Source organism: Coenobita brevimanus, chromosome 65 (assembly GCF_032717465.1).
Source record: "Coenobita brevimanus isolate Jiangsu-jjx chromosome 65, ASM3271746v2, whole genome shotgun sequence".
In the NCBI taxonomy this organism is placed as follows: Eukaryota; Metazoa; Arthropoda; class Malacostraca; order Decapoda; family Coenobitidae; genus Coenobita; species Coenobita brevimanus.
This window is the reverse complement of record NC_137018.1, coordinates 2,450,272-2,476,291: the sequence shown is the minus strand read 5'-3', so window position 1 is coordinate 2,476,291 and position 26,020 is coordinate 2,450,272. Positions and strand designations below refer to the sequence as shown.

The following is a 26,020-nucleotide window of genomic DNA, read 5'->3' as shown; positions in this document are numbered from 1 at the left end:
TATCATCTGCAAACAACAGTACAGGGAGTTTCCAAACACTATCCTCTCTCACTAGGGCCATTCCAACATCCACTGCCCTACCTTGTATCTCTTTTATTACCCCGTCCATGTACTGATTGGACAACCATGGAGATATGACATGTCTCTGTTTCAACCCAACCTTCAGTGAGAGAAATTCACTCAGTTCACCATCCACACGCAATGCAGCCTTAGCACCCTCATACATACTCTTCACAGCATTCAACAACTTCCCATCTGCTCCATATATTCTTAATACTTTCCACAATCCTTGTCTATCCACCCTGTCATATGCTTTCTCCAAATCCAAGAAGGCCACAGACAACTTCTTTCCCTTCTCTAGAAACTTTTCCACTAAATATCTAAGAATGAATATCTGATCTACACAACCTCTTCCCTTCCTAAAGCCTCCTTGTTCTTCTCCAACTAATTCCTCTGTTATTTCCCAATAAGTATCCTACCATACACTTTTCCTATTACACTAAGAAGACAAATGCCCCAATGATTACAACACACTTCTTTTTCACCTTTTCCTTTGTACAAGGGAATAACTATACCTGACTTCCAATCCTCCGGGACTCTACCTTCCTCCCAGGCCAATCTGCACATCGTCCATATCCATTCTACTACTATCTCTGCCCCACGCTTCAGCATTTCACCACACACTTCATCAATTCCTGGGGCTTTCCTCAATTTGACTTTCTTCATTGCTTCCACAACTTCTGTCCTACTTATTTCTTCCTGTCTTCTCACTTCCCTTCTTCTCCTAGACATTCCTTAGCCACTTATACCCGCATTACTTCCATTCTCTCTGTTCAACAATTCCTTAAAGTGTTCTCTCTATCTGCTCACTTTTTCTCCCTTCTCCACTAGTAATCTACCATTTTTATCTTTCACTCCCCTACTAACTTCACTGCCACCCTGTCTTACTCTCTTCACCTCTTTCCAGAACATTTTCTTACAGTCCCTCCACTTTACACTCAAATTCCTTCCAAATTCCACATCCACTCTCTTCTTACTCTCTCATACTAATCTTTTCACCTCTCTCTTCCTTTCTACATATAACTCTCTCTTCCGCCTCTCAACTTTTTCCACGCACCCATTTCTCATCCATTCATTGTATGCTTTCTTCTTTTGTGTCACAGCCTGTCTCACCTCTTCATTCCACCATGCTGTTTCTTGCACCCCCTTACATCTTCTCTTCACCCCACGCACCACATCACATGCTGCACATATTTCTTTTGTGAATATCTTCCACACGCCTTCCACGTCCCCCATCTGCTCCAATTCAAATTTACCCAGTCGTTCCTCCACTTCTCTCTTATATTCTGCCTTTCAGTGTTGTGGTTTTTGCTTCTTGTTAAAAAAAATGATTTGTATTATCAATGCATCACTCAATTCAGTTTTGCTGTCAGGGGCACTGGGGTCCGAGTATTCAGTCCGACGTTTGATGCTAGGGTGACCAGCATGGCACTTCCCTGAGTGGCATTATGTGAGCAATAAACCCTAACTATCCCTCCGATGGGAATACTGCGGACCCCATCTACTGTACTTGGAGCGTCTTAACCCACTAGACTACCAGACGTCCATTTGGGTGTATAGTTACCTCCCTACGTTGTAACTGGTTTCCTGGATTACAAGAAAACATTGAGCTTACCACTCAGTGATGAGAAACCTTAAGGTTGCACTTCAACAAGTGGATGGATTGTGGGCACCCCCACCCCACATTCTCATTCCTGCTTGATCTTTAGTGACATCGTTCCGCACAGTGCTGGGGCTTGTGCTAAAGTCCTAGTAATGAACCCCATAATCCAACTAATGACTTACTGACGGTCATTGACATTATTGTAGCGAATTATCCTTTCATAAATACCTTCACAACTAAGACAAATTGTGTGTCTCCAAATATGCCTGAACAAAAGTCATATCTGCCTTCAGTGGTTGCATAATTGTCAAGCGGATCTTCATCAATGTCTTCAATGTCTTCATGAATGTCCCGAAGGGAGCTGGAGGTCACAAAACCTCTCCTCTTCACAATTTAAGCCCATAGCAATTATCCTCTTTTATAAGGCCCTTATGCAATCGATAGGCATATATCTGTTTAATGAAAGAAAAGCATTTGGGAGCCGAATGCTAATCGCCCTCCAGAATATGCTGTTGGACAAGTCCAAAGTTTTGGCCATATCTTGACACTCTGAAGGTTTCATGTTGATAGCTAACGCCGTTCATGAGGTATAATGGGGCTAAAGGCGGGCGATAAAAACTAGTTGGCCACTGGCAGCCATTTTGGTGACCTTGACCTTGACCTTGACTTCGAGTGCCCATTTTCGAACTCGGCAAAGATTTTGGCCATATCTTGATACCCGAAAGGTTTCATGTTGATAGCTCAAGCCGTTCATGAGATATAATGGGAACACACACACACACACACACACACACACACACACACACACACACACACACACACACAAGCGGACAAAAACATTATCGCCCCGCTTTGTAAAGGTGGGCGATATTAAAAAATATTACCGTGTTCAAATTGTTCATTCCATTAATACCGATATACCGGTATATAACCAATACCGTGTAACATTCAGTCATTAATTCACAAAACTATGTAAGCCAATAGAAAGCATACGCCTTTTCGAACAACAAGTTTTATCTACAAATAAGTAAATATTCACAACATTCTCCATGAGCCCGGCAATGAATCATTTTCATTTTCTGTTTAACATTTATGGAATCGAATCAACAATTTGGACAACATTTTGGATAATTATTAGCCTTTTCGAAGTCGGAACACACTAGTTTTATACCAGATGATTTTCTATCAACTAGTGAGTCATAGGAGTCTGAATATAATAAGGCTGCCATTTCTTCTTTCATAGTCGAGACAATTTTTAGTTTTTTTCCAGATAGAACCAGAGGATTCTATTCAGATGAGGATTAGTTACAGGATTTTATGAGTGTCAGTATTGTCACCATTCACCCTCTCATGGTCGAAGCTGCTTTAGCATTAAAAGAGTGTTAACGCCAGACGATTCTTTTCAAATGAAAGTGAGTCAGAGGGTCGTAGAAATGAAAAGAGTTTAAATTAATTTCTCAGCTTTGGTTATCGAGCTCATAACTTTTTGAAAACTGAAATATTATCAAAGTTCGGAGATTTGCGACACTGAGCACCGGTCACATAAATATTCGTCAGACCAAGGACTTTGGCAGAAAGTTTATACAATCTGAAATAATTCACATCTACATATCGCAAACCAGAATCCCTTCAGTCCAATGACGTCCCCCCCCCCCTCCGTTCTTGTTACAAATTCCTTGAAGTTTATGGGCAGGCGGCTTGTTGTAAATAGGTTAACGAAAGGTACATTAACTCCTCTGATTTAAAAAAAAAAAATTATGCCCAGGTTGATTAAATGGGCTGGGAGAAGCAAGAATAAAATATAGAAAATTCACTAAAGCAAATGGCTTAAAAATTATTTGGTCGAGAGTTAAAGCTTTCTTCACCAATGCCACGATTTTTCATCAGCTTCAGCATTCAGCAGTGAGGTTTTAAAGCCTTCGTTATGATCATGTTTTTTTTTTTTTAGACTTTATTCATGGTGACCAGGCTACTAGTAAAATTTTTATCTGGCTAAGGGGTATTTGGTTCAAGGTAACGAGGCTAGAAATTATATCCACTGTTTTTGTCAATCCAATTTCTCTCCCTAAAGCTGCTTAAAACCGTATGCCTGCAACTATAATGAGAGAAAAAAAAAATGTCCTGTGTGTGTGTGTGTGTGTGTGTGTGTGTAATTCACCGGGTCGGTCAGGATCACTTGATGGTCGTCATCGTCAGCTTTTACCCTCCCGGAAGGGAGCTGAGAGCTCATATAGTCCGATCTAAGGGCAAGGCTGTGACCTTCACACACCCACACACCCGTCCCCTTGCTCAAGGGGGACAGTAACCACCCACTTCGTCAGTGAAACTTTTCGCAACCTGAGCGAGGCGCGAACTCCCGTCTACCAGATGGCAAGCGAGAACGTTACCACTGCGCCAGCGAGCGGTGTGTGTGTGTGTGTGTGTGGGTGGGTGGGTGGGTGGGTGGCTGTGTGTGTGTGTGTGTGTGAAGCTTTGTCAGTAAATTGAGGTGGTGAATTATTTCTTTCTTTTTACCCCATTTTTAATTCTTCAGATCTTATTCCAGGTCACCTGGTCTTTTATCTCACAAATAATTGCTCTGTATTTAGTTCGCTATTTTTCTAAATTTTCTCGTCTTTTCCATTTGTTGTTCGTATATAATTTTCCATTGTCTTCTTGTTTTATTTTATGGAAATTATTCCTCTGCTTACGAATTTCATTTGCACTGTGTATTTATTCTTGGTAATCCCTCCTCTCCTTGTATTATTATATTGTTTGCATAACAAACATATTTCCTCATAAAACGAGTTTCAAATGTATGTATTTAGAAATATCTCCTGTAATTCCTCCACATTTCATCCCCTCACTTTTTTCTTCCCCTTATTCATATTCGGATGGCATAAAGCTCCATAATCTTTTTTATCTTTCACTCCATCTGTCTCGTCTATTCTGCTTTTCTCTCACCTTAATACATCCTACTTGGCTACCCTTACCTTGAACTCCTCACTTGTAATAGTCATTGTGTTTTGTTACTCACACCTTTCTTTTGTACTCCTTCATTTAGTTTCTCCTCCCTTCATTCTATCTCTCACTCTAGTAAATCACGCTTTCCATCACACTATTTCTCACTTTTATCCTCTGGCTTCTCAGTATACTATATCCTCCCCGTCATTAATCTCTCGCCTTCAGTCATTGTCACGTCGTCACATCACATCTCACTCTATTCCTTTTAACCTCTACCTTTCTCTTGCTCTTTCTCTCACCAGTCAGTCTGTTTCTTTCATGCTCTCACTCTTGATATTTCTCTTTTCCTTCAGTACCAGCTCTCATTCTTCGCAGTCCATTCTCCCTTCATGCCGTCTCTCGTTCTCAGTCATTCTCTCCTTCTTTCCTGATATCTCTCACTCGTCACCAGTTCTTCCTCCCATCAAGCCATATTTTAACTCTTCGCAAGTCTCTCGTCTCTTCATACTGTCTCTCTACCATATTCAGTCTTTTTCCTTCACACTGTCTCGCTCTCTTCTCTTTAGATTTATTATATTTCCCCTTAATTAATCTATATACAGTCTCCAATCCCTCAACACAACCTTCTTTCACACAATCCCTCACACTCATCACTTCTCTTCCCCTGTCACACTCTTTATCTCCTCAATTTCTACAGTATCTCCTACTTTTATACTCCCTCATCACTCCATATTATCATTCCTCCCTATAGGCTACCTCACCTCTGGTTGTTATTACTCGATTCTTATCGTACACAGGTCTTCAGCTATAGCTCCACACTTTCCCCACACCTTTAGCTAATCTCTCCTCTCTTCATCGTATCTCTCACTGCACTCAGTTTATCTCTCTATCTTTCATAGTGTCCTTCACTTTTCACTTGTCTCTCTTTCCATCGCACTGTCTCTAACTCTCCAAGTCAAATTCTGTTCCCTTAACACTACCCGTTCACCCCTCAGCGATCTACCCCTTTACGCAGTGTCTCGCACTCAGCTTATCTCTCCATTTCCTTCCAAAAGCCTCACACTTAATGCTATCTCTCCCTATATTCAGTTGATTCCCTCCAGCGACCTCTGTCTTCATGTTACATCTCTCCCATTATCAGCTTTATATCTCCTCTTCCTCCGAGCAACCTTTCTCTTCGTACGATCCCTAACCATACTCATATTTTTTTTCTTCTACCTCCCTCCAACAACTTCTCCTTTCTTAAGATCGCTCTCCTTCCTCAGCTTGTCCCTCCATTTCCAGCAGCCTTTATTATTCTTACGATCTCTTCTCAAACTCAGGTTATTCCTCTACGTCCAACACCCTCTCACTTCTTGCGATCTCTAACCATTTCTCTCCATTTCCATTTCCTCCTCTCTATTTCCTTCCAACAGTCTTTCTCTTCATATTATGTCACCCCATCCTCATTTAATCTCCCCACTTCCTTCCAGCAGCCTCCCCCCTAACTCTCTCTCTCCTTATCATCATTTTATCTCTCAACTTCCCTCCAACAGCTCCTCCCTTCACACCATCTCTCCCTATTTTCATTTTATCTTTTTACCTCTCCGAAACAACCTCTCTCCTCTCTTCTTACGGTCTCTTCCCTCATCATTCTATATCTCCACTTCCAACCATCTCTCCCTTCACATTATTTCTCCTCCCATTATTGTGTCTCACCATTTCGTTCCAGCAACCTTCCGCTTCACACAGTCTGTTCCCTCGCCATTTTATATCTCCACTTCCCTCCAGCAACCTCTTTCCTTTGACGATCTTTCCCCATAATCATCTTACCTCTCCACGTCTTACAATCTCTCCCCTCACACTATTTCCCTTCTCATTATATCCTCTCTCAGCTTTCCTACACAATTTATCTCGCCACCTCCAACAATCTCTCCCCTCACACTATCTCTCATCATTTTATCTCTCCCCTTTCCTGCACAGAACCCCAAGGCCACTCGTCTAACAGCCTGGGTGGGTATGGATACGGTCGGAGCAAGGTTGGAGCAGATGGACTCTTTATGCAGTCCAATAATACGGAGATCAAGGCACAAGCTGGCTCCACCGCTGCCCTCCCATGCCGCCTCACTACGCCGCTGGGAGATCGAATGGTGAGGAGATAGATGAATAAACATATAGTATGTAGGTAGGTAGATAGACTGTTTGGGGTGGTGTTACATGGAGACTCTTTATATAGTACAATAACACGGAGACACAGGGTGGATTTACAACTGCCCTTCCATGTTCCTTCACCATGCCATTTCTGGATCGCATGGTGAGACGAGAGAGAGAGAGAGAGAGAGAGAGAGAGAGAGAGAGAGAATAAAGTGCTCCTAGGCACAAAGTGGAAACCTTGCTAGAATATTGCTGTCCATCTCAGTTGTCAGTTGTTCTTTCATGAAAAATCCTGAGTGAAAGCCAGAGTGAAACCGGATCGGAGAGAGAGAGAGAGAGAGAGAGATAGCACAAATCACACAAAGACAGAGAAGTCCTATTGCCACACATCTAGTTGCACATCAGTTACTTCACACAGCTAAAAATAATTAATGATTTGAATCTAAGGACGTCTTGTTTTTTATTTTTTTCATTCTTTATTCATTCTTAATTTTTTGGCTATCACCATCAAATTTTACATCTTAAGACAGAGACTATCTAGTGGAAGGATTAAAAACAAAGTCTGTTCAGTCTTTCATTACAAGGGATTTTCCTAAAAGTCAAAAACATCATCTGCTGGTAGATCGAATGCAACATGAGAAACGACATATATTGAAGAGATTAAGTATACAGTTCTCCCATCCTCCCTCAAGCCTTCTGCCATTATCTGTTTTTAAGCATTTTACGGAGAAGTCTCGTGGTGAATGACTTAATGATCACCCTCCTCCTTCCTGGGCTGATTTTTGTATCAGTCTTACAACTTTGCAATAATTTCCTTTAAAGTAGACCAGAGCTATCCCTATGTTGATTGATTTTTTTTTTTTTTTAATTTTCTTGATGCAGTGCTATAATTTTAATCATCTTTAGGGAGATATAGTGAAAGACTTAACCCCTTTAATCTGATCGTTATTTTAGTCATTTAGGGGATACGTTTCTCAACTGAGAGGGCTGATGAAACCTTCCTCATTAATTACAACGATGGAAACCTTATATGTTGAATAAATCGTAAACCAATAAAACACATCAATAAATTAATAGGGTAAATAAAAATATCCCCCGTCCTCCTCTTCTTATTTTTTTAATAATTCTTATCACCGAACTGCAATTTTATTTTTCTGCTTTGTTCAGGTGTCGTGGGTGCGTCGACGTAACTACCAGGTGCTGACGGTGGGGAGACAGGTGTACTCCAGCGATGCACGGGTGGGGGTGAAGGTGGCGGAGGACGGCAGGGAGTGGGTGCTGACGGTGCGCTATGTCGACAAGATGGATGCAGGCGCTTACCAATGCCAAGTCTCTTCTCACCCACCCAGGGCACTCACGCTTTACTTACAAGTCGTTGGTAAGTGTAAATTGTTCATGAATTTCGTAGCATACCTCTAGATCGTTTAAGTAAGTTTTTATGTATCAAGATGTTCTAGTCCGTTCACTTTCACTTAGTGGATACTTGCATCCTTTTTGCAGCATATTTCTCTTAACTCGATTGATGAATCAGACTATGCTACGTATCTACATCGTCAATGAACAGCATCTTATTCTAGCATTAACTTTTTGCTACATCTCACCACTGAAGATGGAGAAATAGAAACTTAGGCGAAGGTAAACTTGACATACTAAGATACAGTGAAATGCTAAGCAACATCATGTAATGACATAAGGGGATGAGGCTGGTTTCGCCTGCCCGAGAATTAATTACGCACCACATCACGGTGATAATGAAGGAAAGTGGTGATCAAGTCTCATTAGCACCACTTCTAATGAAGTGTGCCCCGGCTCCGCGCCGACAGGAGCATCTTATTTATTAAGCAATAAGGACACTTCTGTATCCAGGGATGCGTAGACTAGAGATCGGCAGCACAGTCTTATACATCTATAGTGTACCCTCTTTCTGGTACAGCTCCTACCTCCCAGAACTCTAGACAAACAGCTTCTCCTGCCACGAACAGTCTGCCCTTCCCTCTTCCAGTGCTGGCCCACACTTTCTCTGCCATCATTTTTGTACCCTGCCCTTCGAACCCTTTATTCCCATGCCGTTATAGTACGTTTATCCTACTTTATCGTCGCACTGGATATATCTCCTGCTGCAAGAGAATCATCTGGGGAAAGCCCACTGCCTACTGGTACGTCACCTCGCCCTTACACTGCTCCAAAAGGCACTGTTCCTGTGCTACACCCTGCATTTGACTCCCACTCTCCCTTCATTTTCCTCAATTCCCACTCATTATGTTCATCTTATAAGGGACTCTTCCATGGCATACCGTTTATCAAGTAACCAAAACCTATTAACCATTGCTGCCTACCAACAGACCGTCGCACGTATCCAGGGCGCTGACACTTTACTCACAGGTTGTTCTCTCCGACAGGGAGAGTATGTTTTCACCCCAGTTTGTTAGTTTGTTTGTCTGTTAGCAAGATAACTCAAAAACTAAAAAAGGGATTTGGACCAAATTTGTTTGGTAGATAGCCTATGTCACAGGGAACAATCGATTAACTTTTAGGAGCGATCCTTTGGTGGTGTAGTGGTTAGAACGCCCCAATCAGAGTTACAATCTTGATTACTCGAGTATTTGATCCACAATGACTGGGTATTTTTCCTTTCGACAAGGAGAGGATGTTTTCACCACTGTTTGTTTGTTTGTTATGTTGTCTGGTAGCAGGATTACTCAAAAACCAACAGAGAGATTTGGCCCAAATTTGGTGGGTTGGTAACCTATGTCCCTGGGAACAATCGATTAACTTCTGGGACAGATCCGGATCGTATTACAGATTCGGGATCCGGAAAACACTTTTTGCGAAACCCTAATCAATGATGGGAAGCCCTAACCCATTATGAAGAGTGGTTTGGAAAGTGCCTTGCCCTAGTCGTAGAGATGCACTCCAGTGAGTGCCCCTCTAGTTGCAAATATTGTGATATTAGTGGGATAATGGGTAACTGGGTGTTCCTCTTGATCATTGCAGTCTACCTACCGGCTGTCATAACCAGGGTACTTACGCTTCCTTAAAGGTAGTTCGTATTATCAGCATCTATCCACACCTAATCATAAGTTAGTGAAGTTCTTCGTATCACACTTGCCTTACTTAAGAAAGGAATCTACCCACATTGGTCACAACCCATCTACGGGAAATAATATCCAAAATTTCTTACACTCTTCATATAGGTCATTGGCAGCTTGATAATTACTTACATGTTGTCGACAGTGGGTAGAGACTTTTAGTAGGTATTAGCATCTCATCACACATCATTAATGAGAACTGTAACAACGTCCACTTGTCACTTCGGGATAATTAAGAGCGATGGTGAATTAATCATCATCATCGTCATCATAATCATCGTCATTACCATCATCATAATCATCGTAATTAAAATGTCCTTAATAAAAATGTACTCGCTTAATGAAGTGGTACTTTGAATAATGAATTGCTCCCCATGGGCGCTCTTTTATGTAAGTGGGCTTTCATTAATGTTATTGCTCTCTCTCTCTCTCTCCCCCTCTCTCTCTCTCTCTCTCATTCCTCAGATCCACCCACCACAAAATCATCATCACTAATATGTACAGTCTAATGCTGGACAAAAGCCTATCCAATCTTCACACACTATGTTATTAGCTCTAAGATTATTCCATTCCAGTCACAGAAAATATCCCAACTTTATCTCGCTGTCTTACTCTCTGTCTGTCCTCTTCGCTCGAGATCCGTGTTGTCTCTTAGTCACCGTATTTGCCTATCGGTTATCTATTCCACTTATTTTTCTGGGGATCTCATTCTTTTTCGACCATTTTCCCATTTTATCGTTCCATGTGACTCCTAACAAAAACCTTGTCATTCATATCTAAGCATTCCTAAGAGACATTCTGAGGATTTTATTTCTTGTTTTTAACTTTGCGTTTTCGATCGGTAGGTTAAAACAGGAAGGACACACTGCTTACATAACCGCCTCTTATAATATGACAGCTGCTTAGTCTTCACATAGCTGAAGAGTTTACCGAAGCCTTCCATCTCAACACAGTCTTTTGCTATATTTCAGTTTTATATTCTGGGTCTGTCTGAACTTCCAGTCCAAGGCATATTTTCCCACAACACTGACTGAATATGTGTGTTAAGCCTGATTTTCGCCTTAAGCATGATTTTGTCTTCCTCATATTCATTTATTGTCTTATTTCTCTTCGTTTCAGCTATCGTTTTTTTGTAGTTCCTCCCCTGATGATTTGCTGAACGCATTAATGTGGTCATCAAATCAAAGACGGATCAGTCCCTCACCGTAAATGCGAATTCCTTTGCTATCCCAGTGTAAATTGCTGAATAAACGTCCTGTAAACATAACATGAATAATGTGGGTGAAATTGTATGTCCAGGTATAACACCTCTGTTAATTATTACTTGTTGGCTGTCTTTATGGATCTTGATGAAGGCAGTGCTGTTTCTACAATATAATATCTTCAAGTTCATCAACAAAAGCTTTTCCACACCCTGACCTCGAATTGCTTTCATAGTTGCAACTGTTTCAGCCGAACCAGTTGCTGTCTCATGATCAATAAATGCCATGCACAAAAGTGTCTTATGTTCAGAAGTATTTAATTCGTTTTTTAATAACATGAATAATAACTGGTGTCGAATAACCACTGCGAAATCAGACCTGTTCTCTTAGCTGATTTGCATCTAGTGTAGAAATTAATGTCATATATTATGATGTTTATGAAGAGTATTTACACAACAGAAAGGAGACTAATTGGACGGTAGTTTTTTAAATTTACAATGTCATCTTTTATGACTCAGAATGTAAGATCCGTTTTCCATCTCCATTATATACAGCATATACTTAGTAAAATAACCCATTACGAAACAACACACGTGAAAATTATTCTCCAAGCTAACGATGTTTCTCTGTTTGAAAGACCTGTGGGCAAATCGTGTGAAGCCAAGGGGCACTAGCGCATGCATCTTTTTTTTTAGGAACGTTCCTAATCCCCACTTCTCAATTGACGTTGCCATAGAGTAAAGTATGGTAAAATAGTATATGCTTTTTGACACATCCTTCCAAATGAAAAAAAAAAAAAAAAATCCATGTAAAGGCATAATCGTGTATTTTCTCTCTTTACCCCTCCCCTCACTCAGTCATCACTCGTGGCTGCGGAAACTTTCACACTCTCCTATGATCCTGAGTGAGCATTCAAGAATAGCAAATAAGAATCAAAGTACGATTTCTCTTCGCACACTGCTGAGCTAAGAAAGACGAGAAAAACGATCGGAATATGGATCTGTAATTCCTTACTGCGGAGGCGCCGGCGTAAATCAAAGGGAGTCCATAAGTTATCTTCGTAACTCAAATTGTATGTGATCTACGAACTAGCCAAAAATACGGAAACCCGGAAACGTGCAGCAAGACCTAACGTTACACTTTGGCTAATGCAATGGCCTAAACAAAGAAACTGGGTTCAGAAACGTAGCATAAGGTTGCAGACAACTGGAACTACTAGCTACACATCCACTGGTTGGTTGGATGTACTTGGCTGTCCAGACACAGCAATATGTAGTATTTATGAATGAACTTCTCATGAATTAGTTCATACTTCTTGGTATATATGTTCGTATTAATATCCAGAAATTTACTGAGTGATATAAATACCAGTAATCCAACTGTGCTACAGTGGTAGATTCAGTTGCCTGCAATTTTACAGGCTTTTATTCACTTTTGTTATTAAATATACAGGAGTGTGAAGTGGATTTGGAGTGGATTACTACCTTCAGTTCACTGGCCGAGTTGTTACTGCTCTTAAATATGAAGCTGCCCGCCCCATACAAAAAGAGTCTGAATCATGGTTCGCGTAGTTGGTGGTACTGGACTCATGAACCCATCCACCCTTTATGGGCTGGTGGACAAGATGCTAAGGGTAGGACCTATGGGAGGTAACTGGGGGAACTTGGCTGATACAGTGGTCTTGTAACCCAGAACAATTAGTAGAAAATCGGTCACAAACTCAAAAACCAAAGTTACAGCTATGAGCTATTTCCTGGCATCTGTTCTCACATTTTCCTCCACCATGCTGTCTCTAAGCGATTATACCCAGTTTTGGTGAGGTTTTCTGAACTGAAGGGGATAGATACAGCCTTCTTTAATGCCTTCACTATCAAAGCATTCTTCTAGGCTGATGAAAATGTCTGATAATAGCCAAATGAAGTATTTAAAGAGGACACCACATCGAAGGGATCAATATAAAAGTGCTATATATTATTACCATTGCAGGGACACAGACGGAGATTGTAGAGAGTCCAGAGAGATATAGTTGTTGTATTCCAAGAGAGTCCGTAAATTTCGTAACATCTCATCTTTAGCGATTTATTCTGCACTTTATACCCCGATATCTTCTGTGTTATTAATGCTAACTACATCAATATTAAATGCAATACGATAATATAGATCAGACTGTTAAAGTGTAATCTGTAAAATAAAACCGCCAAGGAAGAGGGACTAAAACCTGCTATGCCAACTTGAATACATCCCATATTAAAACCACATCTCTCACATCATTTAAACTTCGAACCAAAAGCACAGGGAGAAAGCATGTTGTCGAGAGAATGTTGCATCACAGACTTTCGATGCATTTTTGCCATGGCCGAGGTGCAGGTGGAGGAAATGGGTTCAGACCGGTACATCACGAATTCACAATACATTTTCGCTATTGCAGAGGTCCGAGCGAAGAAATCAGGGGGTCCAGATGGGTGCAATAGAAGGCTATGGTATATTTTCGATATTGCAGGGGAAGAGGAGGAGGAGAGCACAAGGAGACAAGAGGGGACAGAGCCACAGCACTCAGATACAACTGACAATAAGAGTTAATTACAAAGTCTGGGTATTCCAGGAACCGAAACGAATAAAAATATATCAAGCCCAAAAAAGGTGTATTACAAACTTCCGATGGATTTCTCGCTATTGCAGGGTCGCAGGCAAAGAGCGTAGATAATCATGGAGGTTATATGCACAGCACTAAAATAAAATACAGTATGAGCTAAAGATTCGAAAAATGGAGTACCAAAAAACTGAAATACAAACTTTTCGATATCTAGATTTTTTCTATTACGGAAGTACAGACAGAGAGCGTAGGTGATGCAAAGAGAAATTGGAAATGCAAACTTTCGAAACATTTTCACTATTTCCTAAGCGGTGGAAGAGATTGAAGGCACAGAGACGAACCACTACAACGCAATCTACAGCACGAGCTAACGATGTGAAAAGAAAGTCCAGAAAAGTAATATATAAACTCACAATACATTTTTCTCTGTTTCAGAAAAGCAAGTATTCCAGAAAGTTACAAGTATATTCATAACATACAGGAATATCACCAATTTTAGTTAACCATTATCTGGACGTAGCAGGAACCCAAATGGAAAAGAAAAAAAGAAGTCCAGAAACTGATAATGCAAACTTTCAATATATTTTCACTGTTTCAGAGGTGCAAGACAGATTTATAGGGGGCTCCAACACGTAATACTTCAAACAATATTCAGTAAGACCTACGAATGTGAAAAAATTTAGCCTAGAAAGGTGAATTATAAAGTCACAATTCATTTTTCTCTATTACAGAAGCGCAGGCGGAGATTGTAGGTAGTCCAGAGAGATTCATCCACCACGGTTCCTCTCTACTGCTGGTGTGTCTACTGAAGGGAGCTACCGAACCACCAGTCTACGTGTTTTGGTACCGAGGAGACAGGATGATAAACTACGACCAGTGAGTACCTGAGTGTTGGGGAGACAGTGGGAGAAAGTAGAGTGGGATGGTGGTAGATGGACAGAAACATGGGTAGCATGGTAGGTAGTATACAGAAAAGACAGGTAAGAATAGATTGGTTCACATGAAAGTAGGTTGTAGACAGATAGACAGGTATATTAATATGAAGGTACACAAGTAGGGAGGTAGGTAGACAGATACGCATGTGCATAGGCTGTAGGTATGAGATGGATATATCGATCGACAGGTGAGACAAAAATAAACACAGACAGGTAGGCTGATAAGCAGCATGAAACTGAAAGAGATAAATAATTAGAGAGATAGACAGATTGATACATAGATAGGTATGTAGGGAAATAGGAAAGACAGACAGACAGACAGTTGTGCTAGACGAGAGAGAGAGAGAGAGAGAGAGAGAGAGAGAGAGAGAGAGAGAGAGAGAGAGAGGGGGGTCATTACTCCTTTGTGTGTGTGTGTGTGTGTGTGTGTGTGTGTGTGTGTGTGTGTGCTCGCAAAGGGGGTATGCTCGTCCTAAATATATTATTAACGTTGATGCGTGTAGCTTCACTTATTCAGTTAGTGTAATTTCACCACTGGGGTGCGTCAGTTACCCAGCATACAACAGTATATAATTATTTCCCCTGTAATGAATGTGTCGGGTTTAAAGGAAATACATACCTAAATAATTCTCAGGATCAAAGCACACAAATCGCAAGAAATAAAAGTTTTAACACCTTGCTCTTTACTGCAGTCTCGTTATCCTGAAACTGATTTGTTTGGTTCGAGAAATTCTACTCTGTTTAGAAGGGTTATTTACCGCCTTCATTAACCTTTACACAAAATATACTGCTCTCGAGTGGAATAAAGTCGTATGTAACTAGCAAGAATAAACCAATGAAAGACGTCACCTAACTCAAGAGTTTCCTAGGGCATCTCAGAGTATGGTTAGTGAGGAAGACCATAAGTTAGACGCTGTTTGAAATATGCATCTTACAGTATTTTCAGTGTGCTTCTTGTATGTATAAATTGGTGGGAATAAGTTATCTCGGTGTACAGCCATTTTCTTTGTATAATAATAGATTCTTAGACAAACCACACCAGCGTACAGTTATCTTGCTGTGTCTATGAACAAAGCGTTAAGAAGCACGTTGTACAGCAGAAGTCAGTACCACACCCCACACTTCCCCCTCCCCTTCATTAAATTACCATTGCTTACTCTGGCACTCCTCAGCTCATACTTTACACTGCCACCACACCTCGCATTAACACACACACACACACACACACACACACACACACACACACACACACACACACACACACACACACAGTATTATGATGGCAGACTCATGAATTTATGTACATACTATCATTAAAATTTACGCCTCTTTAATACTGAAAACGCATCTAATTTGTGTACATACTGTCATAAAAATTCATGCCTCTTTAATACGAAAAATGCTTCTGCTTGCTTCTTTACTGAATACCTTGTGTTCGACATATCTCCTTACATTTTCTTGAATTTACTCACTTTTTTATTTGTCTATCTATCTATTGCCAGACGCCTTAATCCCTTAAGGGGTGGCCACAAACAAATCGCCTCCATGTCACTCTGTCCCCCGCCATTTCACTGCCCTGCTCACAGCTCACATCCTCCCTCTCTCATATACCTCTCCACTCCATCCCTCCATCTCATCCTCGGCCTCCCCCTCCCTCTCCCTCCCTCCACCTCACTCACATACACTCTCCTCATCAGTCTCTCACCCTCCATCCTCTCCATATAGCAAAACCACCTTAATGTGTTTCTCCTAACGCTTCGTATCACATCCACATCCACACCACACCGCTCCTTCATTTCCTCATTTCTCAGCCTGTCTCTCCATGTGACTCCACATGCTCCTCTCAAATAACTCATTTCCACTGCTTTCACTCTTGACTTCTGTCCCTCCAACAACGTCCAAGTTTCACTTCCATACGTTAGACTACGTATAACAATACAGTTGTGTAGTAGCTTTTTCACTTCCATGCTCACTTCCCTGTTTCTTATCACTGCTTTCAAGGAGCCAGCAACCTTTCTTCCCTGCTGCACCCTTTCAAGCACATCACCCTCTAAACTTTCATCCTTACTCATCACACTACCCAAGTACTTAAATGCACTCACATTCTCCATTTCCTTCCTATCCAATCTCATTGTACATTCACTAACTTCACTTCTCTCGAAGACCAAAACTTTATTCTTCCCTATATTCACCTTTAGATTCCGTTTCTTACACACTTTCCCAAACTCATCCATTAAGCCTTGCAGCTCCCCTTCGACTTCACTTAACAACGCAGTATCATCTGCAAACAACAGTACAGGGAGTTTCCAAACACTGCCCTCTCTCATAAGGGCCACTCCAACATCCACTGCCCTACCTTGTACCTCTTTTATTACCCCATCCATATACAAACTGAACAACCATGGTGACATGACACATGCTTGTTTCAATCCAACCTTCAAATAGAAAAATTCACTCAGTCCACCATCCACATACTCTGCAGGCTTGGCACCCTCATACATACTCTTCACGGAATTCAGCAACTTCCCATCTACTCCGTATATTCTTAATACTCTCCACAATCCTTGTCTATACATCCTGTCATATGCTTTCTCCAAAACCATGAAGGCTGCATACAACTTCTTTCCCTTCTCTAGAAACTTTTCCACTGAGGATCTAAGAATGAATATATATACCTGATCTACACAACCTCTTCCCTTCCTTAAACCTACCTGTTTTTCTCCAAGTAATTCCTCAGTTATTTCCCTAACTCAGTCAGTAAGTATCCTACCATATACTTTTCCTTTTACACTAAGAAGGCAAGTGCCCCTGTGATTACCACACACTTTTTTTCCCCCTTTTCCTTTGTACAGGGGAACAGTGTTATACCTGACTTCCAATCCTCCGGGACTCTACCTTCCTCCCAGGCCAATCTGCACATCTTCCACATCCATTCTGCTACTATCTCTCCCTCATTCCTCAGCATTTCACCACATACTCCATCAATTCCTGGGGCTCTCCCCGTTTTAACTTTCTTCATTGCTTGCACAACTTCCATCCTACTGATTTCTTCCTCTCTTCTCACATCCCTCCTTCTCCCAGCCATTCCCCAGCCACTTATACTCGCATTACTTTCATTCTCTATGTTCAACAATTCCTTAAAGTGTTGTCTCCATCTGCTCACTTTTTCTCCCTTCTCCACTAGTAACCTACCATTTTTATCTTTCACTCCACTACTGACTTTCACTGCCACCCTGTCTAACTCTCTTTACCTCTTTCCAGAACATTTTCTTACATTCCCTCCACTTTACACTCAAATTCCTTCAAAATTCCTCATCCACTCTCTTCTTACTCTCTCTCACTAATCTTTTCACCTCTCTCTTCCTCTCTACATATAACTCTCTCTTCCGTCTTTCAACTCCTTCCACGCCCCTGTTTCTCATCTACTCACTATATGCTTTCCTCTTTTGTGCCACAGCCTCTCTCACCTCTTCAGTCCACCATGCTGTTCCCTGCATGCCCTTTTGTCTTCTCTTCAGTCCACACAGCACCTCACATGCTGCACAGATTTCTTCTGTGATATCTTACACACACCTTCCATGTCCCCCATCTGCTCCAATCTATACTTACCCAATCGCTCCTTTACTTCCCTCTTATATTCTGCCTTTTTTCCATCCTCTTGCAGCTTTTCCACCCTCCTTGTCAGAACTACTTCCTCCTGTCCTTCCCTTCTTCTATTTCTCCATTTTGTTTGACCACTGATTCTTACCACCACCAAGTGGTGGTCTGAAAGTCCACTCCCCCAACCTCTATATACTCTTTTATCCACCACACAGCTGCTCATCCTTTCATCCACACACACATAATCAATCATTGCCTTCCGTTCTTTCAGTTTACCACCCACCTTTCTCATCACTCGCCGTGTATACCTGTGGATCATTTTGTGCCTGAAGAGGGTATTAGCTATCACCAACCCCCTCCCGGCACAAATGTCCACTAAGGCACTGCCATTTTCACCCACCTCTGCAGGCACACCCCACTCACCAACTACTCCACCCACCTTCACATTCCCCACTTTTCCTTCATATCTCCAATCAAAAACACTCTCTCATTCCTTTCAAACTTTTCCAAGCACACTTCCACATTTGTCCAGAACTCTTCTCTCACTCTACTTGCACGTTCTTGCGTTGGCGCATACACACACATAATCACCCACATTTGCAGTCCAACTTTCACTCTTACCCACACAATCCTTGAGCCAATTGATCCATACTCTCTTATGTTTTTCTTCCACCTGTTACTCACAACAATACACACTCCTTCTTTTGCCCTCTCATTCTCACCTACTCCTGCACATATACAGTACCCCATCCATACTCCCATTCTCTCACACTCTCACATCTCCATTTAGTTTCAGTTAATCCACATACATCCACTTTCGCGCCCTCAAGCACCTTCACAATCTCCCTCTCTTGCACCTCATCATTCGCACCCCTTATATTCCATGTAGCTATCCGTACCAAGTTTTTTAGTTTCTTCGAATTATTTCTGTTATATATATATATATATATAGTAATATCGGTGCCATCACGTGAAGTAGTTCCACTCTAGGTGCTGATAAAAGGGATTAAGTTGTTATAAGTCTGGATAAAATACTCCCGCACCAGCCAGAATTAGGGCCTTTAGTAAGATGATATTTTGATTTATTCGTTATTTATTTATTTAGATCCCGTTATCACCACACCAGTTATTTCAGCTTAGGAAAGACTTTGAACTGGAAGGGGTAGAGGCAGCCTTCACCAATCGTTTTGTTACTAGAGGCATCCACTTATGCTCAGAAAGTCGTGTGTGTGTGTGTGTGTGTGTGTGTGTGTGTGTGTGTGTGTGTGTGTGTGTGTGTGTGTGTGTGTGTGTGTGTGTGTGTGTGTGTGTGTGTGTGTGTGTGTGTGTGTGTGTGTGTGTGTGTGTGTGTGTGTGTGTGTGTGTGTGTGTGTGTGTGTGTGTGTGTGTGTGTGTGAGAGAGAGAGAGAGAGAGAGAGAGAGAGAGAGAGAGAGAGAATCCGCTTGGATAAGTTCAGTTCTCCATACGGAAGGTCTCTCCAAACTTAATAAAACTATTTTAGATAGCAAGATAAACTAAAAAACGGCGTCACCAGAGTCAAATGCTTAATCTCGATCTTACTCATGAGATTAGAGTTCCTGACATGCACAATAATCCCCTCGTTGCTGCTCCGTCTCTATTTTTTTTTCTTTTACTCCAGATAAAAGCTATTCATTTTAAAGCCAAGTTTAGTCACATGAGCCTGAGTGTCAGTGCTGGTGCTATTAACCATCTCATGATGGGAGTAAATCTAGTATTCTATTCCAGCTAGCGCCACACGAGTTTGTGCACTTGAGAATGAGTCATTGTAGTTTAAAGAGTTACTTTATTTAATGCTTTTTTTTTTTTTTTTTTTTTTTTTCTGTGTACAGGGAGGCAGGTGTAGCGGTGGACAACTCTCCCCGGTCATCCAAGCTGTACATCGCCTCAGTGTCAAGTCGTGACGCTGGCAACTACACCTGCGTACCATCCAACGCCGCACCAGCATCGGTACTCGTCACCGTCATTCAGAGTAAGGCTCCAGTTTTTATCTCATTTAGGTAAAGAAATATAGGCCTAGCAAATTATAAATGTCTTCGCGCACATCATTTGCTGGACTTGGACTCATTCGGGACCGTGCCGTCAACGTAGGTGACTGCCAAAGCATCCCCTCGAAGGACAGAATCTTTACTAAACTTGGAATGTCAGCTACTGAACCATAATGTGTGTGTGCGCAACATCAATAGTGTAGGCGATATAATCCACTTTGGAGCAGTCCAAATTGATGCAAACTATCTAGACCTGCCCACACGCTAGTGAGAATGGACGGAGATCGATCTCGTCCTGACAGAGGCTCCTGCAGGATGGGAGGATTTAGCAGGTGTAGCCATGAAGAAACGGGCTGTGTTTTCTATACAAAAAAAAAAAAAAAAAAAAAAAAAAACGAAAGAAAAAGAAAAAGAAGCCTCTATCATCATCATCATCTACAACAACAGCCTGAGATAGTCCACTGCTGGATGCCTCACCTATCTTCCTCTAATTGATCTATTTATTATCAGCCTATTCCATTTGTCAGTTATGCAAATTATGTCTGTGTTAGCAGCATATAATTGGTTCTGTTTCATGCAAAGATAAAAGCGATGTAATAACTCAGCAATGTGTTCGCATCAAAGTCATTATAATCGGGCTATTGCAGTGCCATAAAGTGAAATAAACCTGCAGCGCACCTTGTTAGTGAATATCAGAATGTAATTACTCTATCCAAGCCTTGTATTAATCGTTGCTGTGGAATTATTAGTGGGATATAATTCCAACTGCCAGTCTTTGCTTAGCAGTTCTACATAGATTCCCAAAGTCTGAGCTTCTCTCGATATAGTTATAGACCTATGTACCGTTACTCCCATCCTTCATTTATGCAACAGGTCAACTCTGGAACTGTCTCCCTCTGTCTGTATTTGCTACTTCCTATGATCTCCAGTCTTTCAAATGCAGTGTGTCCAGGCATCTCGAAATGAACGGATATTGAATTTGGCTCTTTTTTGTCTTTTGTTTTTGTTTATTTCTTGGAAGGAACTGTTTTTCGGGCTCCCAGCCTTTGGTTCCTTCTTCCTCGCAAAAAAAAAACAAAAAAAAAAAAAAATCGCATTGTCGGGGTGTCCCGAGTAAAACTTATTGTACCTCATCGTAGCGAAGGTGATAAAGGAGTGGGTAGCTGCCTAGTGGTTACAAAATTTATTGGTTACTGCAAGGACGCGAGGTTCAAGGCTGCGGCTGGGAAGAATTTGATTATGTAATAATCTGATTATCCTCAGAATCCATTGACGTATCATAAAACCTTCCCTCTAATACCACCACACCATCTGAGTGAGACAGCCTATTTAGCCTGTTTAACATGGACAGTGAATATTAGCGCCGAACTGATGACATGCAAAGTGCGATGGCACGAAAAAAGACCGCTGGACATCAAGTAGCTGAGGATCAGGAGTATACTGAGGGACAAAAACGTAAAAATATTACCTTTTACTATTACTGCCAATAATAATAATAATAATAATAATAATAATAATAAAATACTATAACTACTATTGCTGCTACTACTACTACTAATAATAATAGTAATAATAATAACAATCTACATATCTATCTGCCAATAACCAGACGCCTTAATCTCACAAGGGATGGCCACAAGCAAATGCCTTCATGTCATCTCTTTCCCTGTCATTTCGCTGTCCTCTCCCCAGCTCATATCTCCCTCTCTCATATACCTCTCCATTCCATCCCTCCATCTCATCCTCGGTCTCTTCCTCCCTCTCCTTTTCTCCACCTCACTCATATACACTTTCCTCGTTAGTCTCTCGCTCTCCATCCTCTCCACATGGCCAAACCACCTCAGTGCACTTCTAACGCTTTCTATCACATCCACATCCACACCACAACGATCCTTTACTTCCTCGTTTGTCAGTCTGTCTCTCCATATAACTCCATGTGCTCCTCTCAAATAACTCATTTCCACTGCTCTCACTCTTGACTTGTGTCCTTCAAACAAGGTCCAAGCTTCGCTTCCATACTTTAGGGTTGGTACTACAATATTATCATGCAGCGACTTTTTCCCTTCATTTATCACTCCCCTATTCCTTATCACGGCTTTCAAAAAACCAGCAACCATTCTTCCCTGTTGTACTCATTCAAGCACTTCATCCTTCAAACTTCCATCCCTACTCATCACACTAACCAAGTACTTAAATGCACTCACATTTTCCACTTCATCACCCAGCCTCACTGAACATTCACCGACATCATTTCTCCCGTATGCTAATATATTCTCGCCTGCTTTTTGCAGAAGAGAACCCAGTCGGCCTCCTTCAAAACTCCAACAGCGAGAGTGGGACAGCCTCCTCCTCCACCGCCTCTAAGACCTCCCCCTCCAAGGCAAAGACCGCAGGAGCAGGACGACCGACAATTCCGAGTATCGTGGTGTTTCTGGTCTCCTCTTACCTTCTCGCCCTCCTTCCCAAGCTTCTCCTTGCCCCTCACGTCCTCAGATGATACGATAGCGAGCATGTTGATTGGGTGGAGAAAGAGAGAGAGGGAAAGAGAATGAGGAGGGAAGAGAAGGGAATAGAAACAAACATGGAGAAAGAAGGAAACTAAGAGGTAGCACTGAAAAGAGAGATACAGGAAGAGGGAAAAGAAGAGAAATGAGAGAGAGGTAAAAGAATCTATGAAACAGGAAAGAAGGAGAGGAAAATACATATGAACCTGGGGAAGGAAAAAAATTGAGGATGAAAAGGCAAGAGAGAGGGGAGTAAAGAAAGGAAGAATGAAAAAACGAGGAAAGGGAAAAGAACAATGAGACAGATAGACAGACAGATAAATAGATGGATAGAGATTGACAGAGAGACAGTTTGGTAGACAGACAGACGGAGATAAATAAACAGATATAGAGGGTGTGAGAAAAATGAAAAACGTTACAGGGAAAAATGAAAGTGGAGGAAGGGGCAACTGAAGACAAAACAGTTAAAAAGTAAAGATAAATACAGTATGAGGCAAAAAGTGATAAAGACAGAATGAAAATGAAGGAAGAGAGAAAATTATAGAAAATAAAGGGAAACGCATAGGAATGAAACAAGGGGAGAGAAGAAGGAAGAGAGAGAGGAAAATTAATAATGCAGAGAATGCGATATATGAAGAATAAAAATTAAGGAAGTTGAAAAAATATAACAGGAAGAAGAAGAATACGTTGTTACCAGCAAAATAAGTCGATTCAGAAAAGGCGTTAAGGAGCTTGCTTAACAGACGAAAATACACGCCTCAGTCTCCCACGACCTACTCTTAACTGAATGTCTTATGTCGTCAGCTGAATCAGAATACTAGAGCTGAGCTGATCATGAAAGAGGCAGTGAATACATTATTAACAATCTCAGGCACCTAAGGCTCACTCTCGTATGAATGTTAACAGTTGGCGTCAGCTGGAAGAAAATGCTAGGGTTATCCCGAGCAGGAGGGTGTTAAGAAAGAAAATAAAAAGGGACACTGAAAAGAAACTGGACTAGGAGAGAAAAAATGACAAAACAGAGAGAATGATAAATGGAAAGTAAACTGTAGTAAGGCAGAATAGACTGGGATGTGTGTGTGTGTGTGTGTGTGTGTGTGTGTGTGTGTGTGTGTGTGTGTGTGCGCGCGAGAAACAGACAGAAAAAGCAGTGCACGATTGACAACGATCCCTACTGCTTCGTTTTCTTGCTGGCGGGCGACTGAGAGAGACAGAGATAGAGAGACAGGGGCAGAAAGAGAGGATAAACGAAAAAAAAAAAAGATATCTATATCCATGTATAAACCTATCATTGTTGTATCTATATGTATAATGCCCTATATGCATTTACTGAGATATCCCTCAATATCTCGTAGAATATATATTTGTATGTGAGTTATGTATCTTTTTTCTGTAAATAAATGGGTATAAAATGCTTGTGTATGTTGTATTCTTCATCTGGCATACCTGTGTGCCGTGGTACTCTTTCATCTATGCAAATTATACAAACAAACTTCGTAACAGTGATAACACAGGAACGAGCATTCATGAAATACGACACTCGCGTCCACCAAATTGGTTTCAGGGTCCGAACGTTTGACTTTCACGTGTTACCCGATTACTCTCAAAATCAAATTACTTCAGTCTTCCCTGGCCCTCCACTCCTTCGATCAAGTTTGTGCCAGACTGGATCGAAACTGCTTGAGTTGACTTTGCTTTGCACCCCTGACCTTTCTCTGTGACATCTACCTTTGAATGACATTTGATTATTCTCAGAACTGACTCCCTTTGTTTTTGCCTTGTTCTCAACCCTTGCACCAGTTTTAGTCTATATCGGATAACGGTTGTTTATGTAAACCTTGTTAGATCACACTATGAGTTAGTCTTGTGACCTTGCCGTTTCATCTATTGTACTCAAACATAACAGATCAACTTTATGGCTAACACTCAACCCTTTCTCAGAACTAAAGTAGAATAATGCCTGAATCATTTTGTTCGCACACACACACACACACACACACACACACACACACACACACACACACACACACACACACACACACACACACACAGCGAGCAAAACATAACCCCCACTCTTAAGGGAGTTAAACGAAGGTGGTAGATTTAGTCTACGCTGTGACTCTAGTCTGTGCATCCCCTCCTGCCATTGTTTCATCCCGGACCCCTTTAAGATCATCATTTTCTTTTTCTTTTTAGCGATGGTAAGATTCGCAGTAGAAGATTTTTACTTATAAAATCTTTAAGAAATAATCTGCAGTTCCACAAGATAATTTTGTCTTTTATAAAAACAAAACGAGTTTAAAAAATTGTGCTTTCCTGTAAGTGCAACAAAAGTGCAATTCATCAAAGCGTCGAACAAAAGTTCCTGTTTCCTATAAATATACAGTAACCGCTCTCAAACCTTCCATTGCCCGCTCTTATTAGCCACTACCCTCTCCCCTTTCACAGCTTTCTCCCCAGGTATCCTCCATCCCCTTTTGCTTTGTCTCGCAGCGGCAGTGGTCAGCAAAGGTAAGAAGAGGCTCCAAAGTTCGAACTCGGGTCTGCCACTTTAAGATATCGCTGTACTGACTGCTAGACCAAGAAACTGATATTCATATAACAGTGTCATGCATTTTATTGTTTAATAGTGAAGTTACCCAACATCCACTCACTCGATGTAGTGCTGCCCTCGAGTGACTCTAAAGTGAACCCAGGAAACTATATACCAAGCTGCATGTTAACCATACAATCAAATGATGTCTGGTGGTCTAGCGGGTTAAGGCTCTCCAACCTGATTATTACGATACCTTAATGTTTATATCCAAGGGCTGGTTGTTTAGAACTCACATAACGTTACTCAGGGGCAGGCAAAGCTGATCACCCTCGCTTTAAATGAAGGGACTGAGTAATGTAGCCTCGGGTCCGTGCACTCCTGATGGAGCAAAAGGGATAGGATGGCAGATGGATAGATATCGGTTGATGATGTATGATGGTAAACAAGAGGGATGTTGTGATAACACTTTTGGGGAGGGTTAGACCAGGGTGAGGAAGAGAGAGAGAGAGAGAGAGAGAGAGAGAGAGAGAGAGAGAGAGAGAGAGAGAGAGAGAGAGAGAGACCAGGGTGTGGAAGAGAGAGAGAGAGAGAGAGAGAGAGACCAGGGTGTGGAAGAGAGAGAGAGAGAGAGAGAGAGAGAGACCAGGGTGTGGAAGAGAGAGAGAGAGAGAGAGAGAGAGAGAGAGAGTTGAAAAATTCAAGACTTAAATGATGACATCCACAAGGTTCAGTTACCTTACCTGTTATTTGTCTTCCCTTTTAATACATAGTTGAATTCTCTGGTTATAAGATTTCATGGACTTTACTCCTCACTT

General features: G+C 41.4%; 1 protein-coding gene across 1 annotated transcript in view; it reads left to right on the top strand.

The window, feature by feature from the left end:
• The window catches only part of LOC145404848 (uncharacterized), a 29,481-nt gene extending 6,720 nt beyond the window's left edge, over positions 1-22,761 (top strand). Inside the window, exons 2-6 of the mRNA XM_080276348.1 lie at positions 6,569-6,735; positions 7,907-8,117; positions 14,355-14,499; positions 20,010-20,149; positions 22,457-22,761. Coding sequence (XP_080132474.1) covers positions 6,569-6,735; positions 7,907-8,117; positions 14,355-14,499; positions 20,010-20,149; positions 22,457-22,662 — 869 coding nt within the window. The 3' untranslated portion in view covers positions 22,663-22,761. The remainder of the gene's footprint in view (positions 1-6,568; positions 6,736-7,906; positions 8,118-14,354; positions 14,500-20,009; positions 20,150-22,456) is intronic.
• Positions 22,762-26,020: the final 3,259 nt, after the last annotated feature.